Source organism: Toxorhynchites rutilus, chromosome 1, assembly GCF_029784135.1.
Source record: "Toxorhynchites rutilus septentrionalis strain SRP chromosome 1, ASM2978413v1, whole genome shotgun sequence".
Lineage (NCBI taxonomy): Eukaryota > Metazoa > Arthropoda > Insecta > Diptera > Culicidae > Toxorhynchites > Toxorhynchites rutilus.
This window is the reverse complement of record NC_073744.1, coordinates 22,927,909-22,936,520: the sequence shown is the minus strand read 5'-3', so window position 1 is coordinate 22,936,520 and position 8,612 is coordinate 22,927,909. Positions and strand designations below refer to the sequence as shown.

Below are 8,612 nucleotides of genomic sequence, written 5' to 3'. Positions count from 1 at the left end.
CACACAATAGCCATTGAAAGGTGAATGAAGAAGCCATAGCAGTATGACTAGAAAGTCAACCGCCATTATCAAAGCTTTTTGAATGTGCCTTTAGTGAAGTGAGCTAATTGCTATTTCTGCAAATCCAATGATTTGATGTTCGAGCCTGGAGTAGATTAAATTTTTTGTTATGTGTAAATAAATTTAAAATAGTTTCGTTGTTGTTATGCTGCAGTTCGTTTCCCTGTATTTGAATAAATAAGTTTTTTTGATGTAAATTTTTGTTGTTGTTTTTGAATTGTATTGAGTGATCGGCCCACGCACTCTCGGGCTTTAATCTTGTCCTCTGGACAAGCGGTGTTCGGGTTCACTTTACAGCGCAGATCAAATTGAGAAACAAACCGGGTTTTGGGGGAAGAAAGAAAAACCCGACCTGGGAGTTCGATTCTCATTGGCCGGGCAACCAAAAACACGGCGGTTGGCCTCCCTTACGGGAGTGGCGCTTAAGCCAACTGCTTGACTGCGCAGAGTCCCCACGTTGGGCGCCAAATGTAACCCGACACGCCTTCTAGGCGTGTGAGTCCTTCCTAACCGGGAACCGTGTTTTTGGTTGCCCGGCCAATGAGAATCGAACTCCCAGGGCGGGTTTTTCTTTCTTCCCCCAAAACCCGGTTTGTTTCTCAATTTGATCTGCGCTGTAAAGTGAACCCGAACACCGCTTGTCCAGAGGACAAGATTAAAGCCCGAGAGTGCGTGGGCCGATCCCCAGACCACAAATTTCAGCAAATTTTCCTCACTGGACCAATTAGCGAAAATATTGTCCACAACGAAGCTCGCTTCGGAGCGTAGGAGTGGATGTTCAACTAACTGCAACAAAAAGGAGTCTCTTTGCAGACTCAAAACCTTAACAACAACAAAAAAAAATCAGTTGCCGGTACTTAGGCCACAGCGCTAGCCAGTAAATCACTCAATACAATTCAAAAACAACAACAAAAATTTACATCAAAAAAACTTATTTATTCAAATACAGGGAAACGAACTGCAGCATAACAACAACGAAACTATTTTAAATTTATTTACACATAACAAAAAATTTAATCTACTCCAGGCTCGAACATCAAATCAATTTGCAGAAATAGCAATTAGCTCACTACACTAAAGGCACATTCAAAAAGATTTGATAATGGCGGTTGACTTTCTAGTCATACTGCTATGGCTTCTTCATTCACCTTTCAATGGCTATTGTGTGTGTACTTTTGTGTGGTGTTGCTTCTGTTCTTGCGCTCTATAGCGCACCTCTCATTTATTAGCGTGTTGAGTATTTTTTCCCTACATGCGCATGTTAAAAGGAAAATAAAAATGGGTACTCACTACCATGGATTTACGTGGTACGGCGGCGAAGAGCGATGAACTTCCGCTGATCACGAGCCGCCGGGAGCGCGAGAATTTTGCTGGGGCCCTCGTGTTGACGGAGAGGGCCAATTCCAACGTAGCCGTGGGGTCAGAAGTGGTGCCACCTAGAACCAACACATAAAAAAGCGCACACACAAGCCATTTACCATAAAGCCACATTTTGCAAAAAAAAACCATCCAATTGAATTTGAACTTTTACGCACTGGAGGAGTAAATTTTAAATTTAAAATTGAGCTAACTTCGCTCACTAAAGAAACAAAAGAAAAAGAACAAACAAAGAAAAAAAACACAAATGAGCTACACTAACTATGGCGTGAAAAGTACCAACTACCTTTTGAACTACTCGCGATTTCACAAACGGAACTACACACTGCTGCCTCTTCCACGGACCAAGTTGAAATGGAAGAATATTTCTTCGAAGTCCTAAGATCAGCGCAATGATCAAAAGGACGGGAACTACGCAATTATTAACGATATTAATAATACATAGTCTTACCCTCAACCCCCTTGCCTACATCTGTCCTCTTTTCAAACATTTTCGGGCGATTATCTTTAATCTCCCGAGCGCAGCTTAAATCGAGTCGCTCGCCGGATTCCGAATTGAAATACCAAGAAAACCCGCCAAAAACTCTCCCGGTTAAGGAAACGTGAATTTCTTAGAAAAAACTCACACGAGTGTCTAAGACATTTTCTGACACGTGTCTTGGCTAAATTGAGCCGTCGAGTTACATCTGGCACTCAATTATAGCTAGCAGTGAAATCGGAAAGGGGAAAAGCATTCGCTTTGCAGTTCATCCGAAACATACACATATGAAAAGACACTCAGATTCTACACACGGGAGTTGTGTTGAAACTGACGTTCATACTCATAGAAACGAGGGGCTCAACAATACTAAAATCAGTGCAGCGCTACAAAGTTATTAGTATAATGTATTCTAAGTATGTAGAATTAAACGCAATCGAATACAATTTTTTAAATTAAAAATAATTATTAAAAAATATTGTCATTATCCCTGATGATTACCTCTAACAAATATGAAGCAAAATTTTCACTGTTATTGCACCAATGTTGGACCAACAATTTGTAGTTTGTTTGACATATGTGCCTACCATTCTTTTTTGTAACATGTACCAATGATTAGTAGGGTAGAAAATGACTAGAGAATTGGTAACATGTACCAAAAAATTCGTCATATTTATTAAATTTTCCTCTCAGTGTAAAGAAGTGATGATGTTGCTTCACCTGTTCACCATTTATACAAGCGCCTTGCTGTCAACAATTTACAAATTACACTCTAAATTTTAGAATCTAAAATAACCACCACTCGAACACTGTCTCTTATTTACAAGCTGGTCAAAATTGTGTAGTTCCGACTGAAAACATTAAGTTTTGATTGTTCGATGATTCTTCTTCTTCTTCAATGGCACTAACGTTCCTAGAGGAACTTCGCCGTCTCAACGTAGTATTACTTGCGTCATTTTTATTAGTACTTAGTTGAGATTTCTATGCCAAATAACACGCCTTGAATGCATTCTGAGTGGCAAGCTCTAGAGAATACGCGTGATCACAGTGCAAGTCGGAGGAAATTTCTTTGACGAAAAATTCCCCCGACCAGAACGGGAATCGAACCCGAACACCCGGCATGTTAGTTATGACGCTAACCACTCGGCCACGGGAGCACTTGTTCGATGATTACATTATTCCAATAATCAACTGGTTTTCTATGAATTCAACCGAATAATGGCCATTGATTTAACCCCCGGCAATTCCTGCTAACACATTACAACATTTTAGTTATGGATGAAATAACTGATGCACATCGTTAGGAAAGTTTTTTTTCCGGAGACGTCCGAACAGAAACGGTTCCGTTCTAGTTTTAGTTCTGCTAATGAAGACCATGCTTTGCAATTCCAAGTGTTCAGTCCGGCCTTCGAAGCATTCAGAAGGAATTTGCAAAAGAGATAAATGTTTCACCGAGTTTCACTCTTAACCCTCCTATACTCGCGCGGTCTGATAGACCGAGAATTCGTCAAGTTTCAATGAAAAGGTACTTACATAAAGCCGGCTAAAAAGGTTAAAGATCCTAATTTATCAGTACATTATATCGCCATGTGGTGCAAGATTAGATATCTCATTTAAAATGCAAAGTTTAAAAATGATTCAAAATAACTTACCTTTATTGCTGTTATTAGCACGGCGAAAATTGAATTCAGATAGTTTTTTCGCGGTTGCCAGGAATGACAATCGTCAAACTTACCGATACCGCATAGTAAAATGTACCAATCATTGGTAGGGATGTGTATCGCATCTAACATTCATTTTACATACTGTTGGTAATATTTACAGAAAATATGTACATTCTACTAATGTTCGCTTTACTAAAGATTTGGTAACTTATTTTAGTAATTCAATTTCTTGGTGTACACTCTCAGGAAAGATTGGTATATATGACGATTTTTTTGTTAAATATTACCAATGCATAGTAAATTTTTGCAATACGAATTATTCGTACATATTACGCGATAACATTGATAAACAAATGTCAAATCGGCCAGTATAACCCAGTATAAGCAATCGGTTCAACTTTGGTTTAACATACACCGAAAATTATTCAACTTTTTTTTAAAATTATTTATACTGATTTGCAAGCAGTTGACAACAGATACAAAATTCCATCCCTTCCACTTCGACGCTGCTCTGGTTCTTTAAAAATCTCTCCTCCACCACGAAGCAATCGATGATACCATCCTGGGGCGAGAACCGGTGGCGGGTTTCGTCTGCGTCGAACGCCGGCGTTAAATTGAAATTCGCCTGGTAGCGCTTCAACAATTTCACTTCCCGTATTTTGCGGGCGTTTTCGTATCGTTCGGCAGTTTATAGTTTGATCATTCTCTGCATTGTCATGTTCCGTGAGAGATTTAACCTTAAATTTAACTTGCAAAAATTTAATCAATAAGATAATGTGCGAAAAATGTCTCAAACTAAACTGAATTTACCTTCACCAGCTTCTTCGGGTTTATAGCGAAAAAAAGTGAGCGGTTTTGGAAGCACAACACCAGCCGTGTAGACCGCTTGAAACATCTCAGTAAGATTCATCCTTCTGTTAATCTCTCGAATCAATATTGGAGCCAAACGTTTCGAGCGCAATTTTTTGTCTACACACAATATTTTCAACAAATACATTCTTATCGCGGTTGCCAGAATGACAATCGTCAAAGTTACGAACACCATATAGTAAAATGTACCAATCGTTGGTACTGATGTGTATTGCATCTGATCATTTTACATACGATTAGTAATATGTACAGAAAATATATACATTTCACCAATGCTTGCATTACCAAAGATTTGGTAGCTTCTTTTCGTAAGGGTTATTGTGGGTGTATAAATGGCGGTAGTGCTGTCACGAAGGGAAATCTATGGGTAGGATTATCGTTTGTGGGGTAGGTAGATAGGTAAAGTTTACAGGTATTGGAGGAAATGTATAAAACTCGCATTCCATGAAGATCCTCTTCAGTACAATTCGTAGATGATACGATACGACACACGATACTTAGCTATATTGAATCTTTCCCCGAGTACTACAAACTAAACTCAATTCACTATGGAAACAGTTGAACTTTTCAAGATCATCGGAAAACGAGTGACCAAACTGACACCCCAGCAGCAGGAAGAGATTGTACAAACGTTACTGAATATGGTGGACGCCACCGAGAGGATGAACAGGAGTGCAGCTATTGGTCAGCCGGAATTCGAAAAGATCTTAGAGGAACAAACCAGCCGCAAGTGGGTACAAGGTTCCAATCTACGAAAATGTATATCTAGCCAAACAATCGGCATTTCGGGCGATTCGAACTCAAAAATGGAATATACCGCGGCGCCATTAACTTCGGCGGAGTCAAGTTTGTTTTGATAGGATTGATTTCTTTATCTTTTAAGTATAACAACAAGATTGTCCCATTAATCTTGAAATAAAGGAATGCCATAAAACAGTACGATGTTTCTATTGGGTTGGGGAAAAAGAAATGTCGTATTTCTGATCGAAATTTGACGCTTTATTTATCATACTTAAAATTATCCAATTTGAATGAGAATGAGAATCGAACTTCCATGGCGGGTTTTGGAAAGAAAGAAAAACCCGCCCTGGGAGTTCGATTCTCATTGGCCGGGCAACCAAAAACACGGCGGTTGGCCTCCCTTACGGGAGTGGCGCTTTAGCCAACTGCTTGACTGCGCAGAGTCCCGGTTAGGAAGGACTCACACGCCTAGAAGGCGTGTCGGGTTACAACTTATTCTATAAACAACATCAACAATTCTCGTTGGAATCATTCTATAAACTGCGTACAAGAGGCAAATTTTAATCGCAGTCTCAACACCTCAATTTGATGAGCATTTCCAAAGCAAGTTCCCGTTCCTCTTCCTGCTGCATCGCTCTGATTTGCATTAGCTGATTAGCAGAGTGACGGTAGAATTAGCACGTTTCATCCGTATTTTGTTCTCTCGTGTCCCTATGAAGAAAAGAAATACATATGTCGATGATATTAAATATGCAATAAATTATGTATGTTACCCCTTTTTTACGGTTTTTTACGGTCGATGATGTGTTGAAGAAAGCTTCCAATCTTAGCGACAAACTCGCCGTTACCTTCAATCCCATAGCTTGGATGGTTTTTGGTAAACAAGTATTACGAGTCTGGGATCATGCCAGCTGTAAAGACAAGGAAAAAGGTCAATAGTGTTGTAATATATAAAATATAACTGATGTTTATCCTTGGCGGGAATATGAAAATAGTTTCCCGACCGAGGTGACTGATGTAATGATGTAAAAAAAAAAATGAATACTTATCTCCGATTTGTTTATGATGAATGATTGTACTGCATATAATTTTAAGGCCAACTAAAATAGAAAAAAATGGTATTAGGTCAATTATGTTAATATGGATCAAAAATTCTTGTGATATTTTCCCCGCTGAAAATATGAAAACAAATTCTCGGGGGAGTTGAATGCATAATTGAATTCAATAAAAACAAAGTGCTTACCTCCAAATCGCTTCGTCTCCAAAAGACAAAAGACAAAGTGCGCGCATCACAGTTGTTAAGTATGACAATAAAAACAAACTTACTAATGGCATGAAGTAAAATATACGAATTCCTGGTAGGAACATTCATTGCGTCTGACATCTTTTTTACGCAATTTTAGTAATATTTACAAAAAATGTGTATATTTTACCAATGTTTTTGCTACTAAAGATTTGGTAGCTGCTTTTACTAAACTATTTCTCCAGTGTAAGAAGGAGTTTACGGTTTTCGAAGCGGGGGTTGTTTGTTTTGTTATTGCTAGCAAGGCGCCTAGAAGTATATCCTAAGGTGGGTCAACTTGCTAAAACCACTCTTCGGCCATCTTGGAAGTCTACTGTGTTTTGTTTGTAAACAAAACACAATACGCTTGTGCCCAAGCTCACTCGAGATCAGTCTGTCTGATTCACGCTTCAAGGAAATAATTCCCCTTCTGCTTTCTTTCGTACTGTTTTAATATACCGCTCCCCTAACCAACTTAGTGACGAAACGGCCTTACCTTAGGATATACTTCTAGGCGCCTTGATTGCTAGGATGTGCCCGATGTGCCCTTTTTGCATTTTCACATGCGAGAGTAGTGGATGAACTGGATAAGAATGAAATTCTACAGAATCATCCCTTCTTTTTCACATAAATTCGCGAAATCCGAACATAGTAGGCATCGTTCGAATAAGCGTCGTTGCAGCTTGTAGACAGCCGCCGGCAGCGTTCTGATGATTTTCCTGTTCTTCCGACCGGGTAGAGATTTTCACCAGAGCTGTTTGTAAATTGCAACAGCAATTCCAATATGGCTGAAAGTGCATTTCATATGATTGTTTCACCTGGTATATATGAGCGCCTTGGTTGACAGCTGTTTTGATGACGATACGATTGGTGAAGCCGTTTTGCTTACTTGGGTGAAGTTCAGCCAAATTAAATAAATAAACCAGATTGTTTTAGGAGTCGGACTGAAGTATTCCTCAATCGGTGACTTTTGAGTCGTGTTATCAGATTGGGGTAGATCGTATAATGTGCCAGGAGATGTTGATTTACAAAACAGATTGAACATTCCGGTAGAAAGCAGCAAAACAAACTCGTGAATCCTTTCGATGGCTTAACAGTACACAATAAAAGAAGTGTAAAGTTTAATTTTCGTGTAGTTTCCTATGGAAAGCAAGCTTAACAGCTATCGAACGAATAAACGTCGTCAGGCGCTGCTGAACAACTTCAAGGATCGCCTGTACAATATGGTCTCATTTCAGCAGGTTCGAGTAGAAGAAAAGTCTACTCATGTTATAGTGGAGGCCGATGTAAAATAATCACACACTATATACACTAGCCGCCTTTCACTTCATTCATCCGATTATTTTTTCAGACCGAACCACAACCCGTTCCTAAAGTGAAAATAACCCCAGTTCACAAGCCAAAACTAGAGCAAAGCAATAAAAAATTACGCACCAGTTCGGAAACCGACTCCGTAATCTCGGTAAATAGCTTGTCCGCGGATGAGACAGCTGATTCGCGCGATGCACCGATCCAGAAACAGGCCAGATCTTATTTGACGTACGTCACGTATCTGGTGTATTTCCTTTTCTGGGTTACACTATATGCGATCGCAATCGAGCTCCGGTTCGGAGTGGTGTTTTTGATGATCTCCGCCCTGGTGGCGATCTACTTTAACACCCGTACCGAACGGACACCGGGCGAGATTAGCGCTTACAGTGTTTTCAACAAAGACTGCGAATCGATCGATGGCACGCTAAAAGCGGAACAGTTCGAGAGGGAAATTGGAATCCGGCACTGAGAGTGCAAATGGAGAGAGTTCTTTGAGTGTGCGAAGATTATTTTCGCAGATACTGAGTTTCATATTTTTACAATAGATATCTACTATTTACGATGGGTGAAAATATATTTATCGGGATTATTTATTCGATTATATTTGTACAGCACTCCGTTCTCTATTTAGGCCGAAATCGTCTTAGTCATGCACATACATAAAATAGTTGCAAATGTGATGGACATGAAGCTTGGTTCATTTAGAATCCGCAAACAAAAAAAAAACAGTTGTATCTCGGGATTTTTGAAAGGTACAAAAAAATATAGCAAAATGCAAATATTTTTTTTGCTCTGCTCCGAAAACAATTTGAAAAATCCTTTACAGTTT

The 8,612-nt window shown here is 39.4% G+C and overlaps 1 protein-coding gene and 1 long non-coding RNA gene across 2 annotated transcripts; one reads left to right on the top strand and one right to left on the bottom strand.

The window, feature by feature from the left end:
* Positions 1 to 5,524: 5,524 nt before the first annotated feature.
* LOC129779462 (uncharacterized) lies at positions 5,525 to 6,697 on the bottom strand. Its single transcript, XR_008743666.1, has 3 exons — positions 6,434 to 6,697; positions 5,964 to 6,290; positions 5,525 to 5,901 (listed from the first exon to the last, which is right to left on the bottom strand). It is a non-coding gene; the product is annotated as an uncharacterized LOC129779462 (long non-coding RNA).
* Positions 6,698 to 7,395: 698 nt separating this feature from the next.
* Positions 7,396 to 8,381, top strand: LOC129779444 (SAYSvFN domain-containing protein 1). Its single transcript, XM_055786928.1, has 2 exons — positions 7,396 to 7,758; positions 7,824 to 8,381. The coding sequence occupies exons 1-2, from the start codon at positions 7,615 to 7,617 to the stop codon at positions 8,250 to 8,252; spliced, it is 573 nt and encodes a 190-aa protein (XP_055642903.1). The 5' UTR covers positions 7,396 to 7,614; the 3' UTR covers positions 8,253 to 8,381.
* Positions 8,382 to 8,612: the final 231 nt, after the last annotated feature.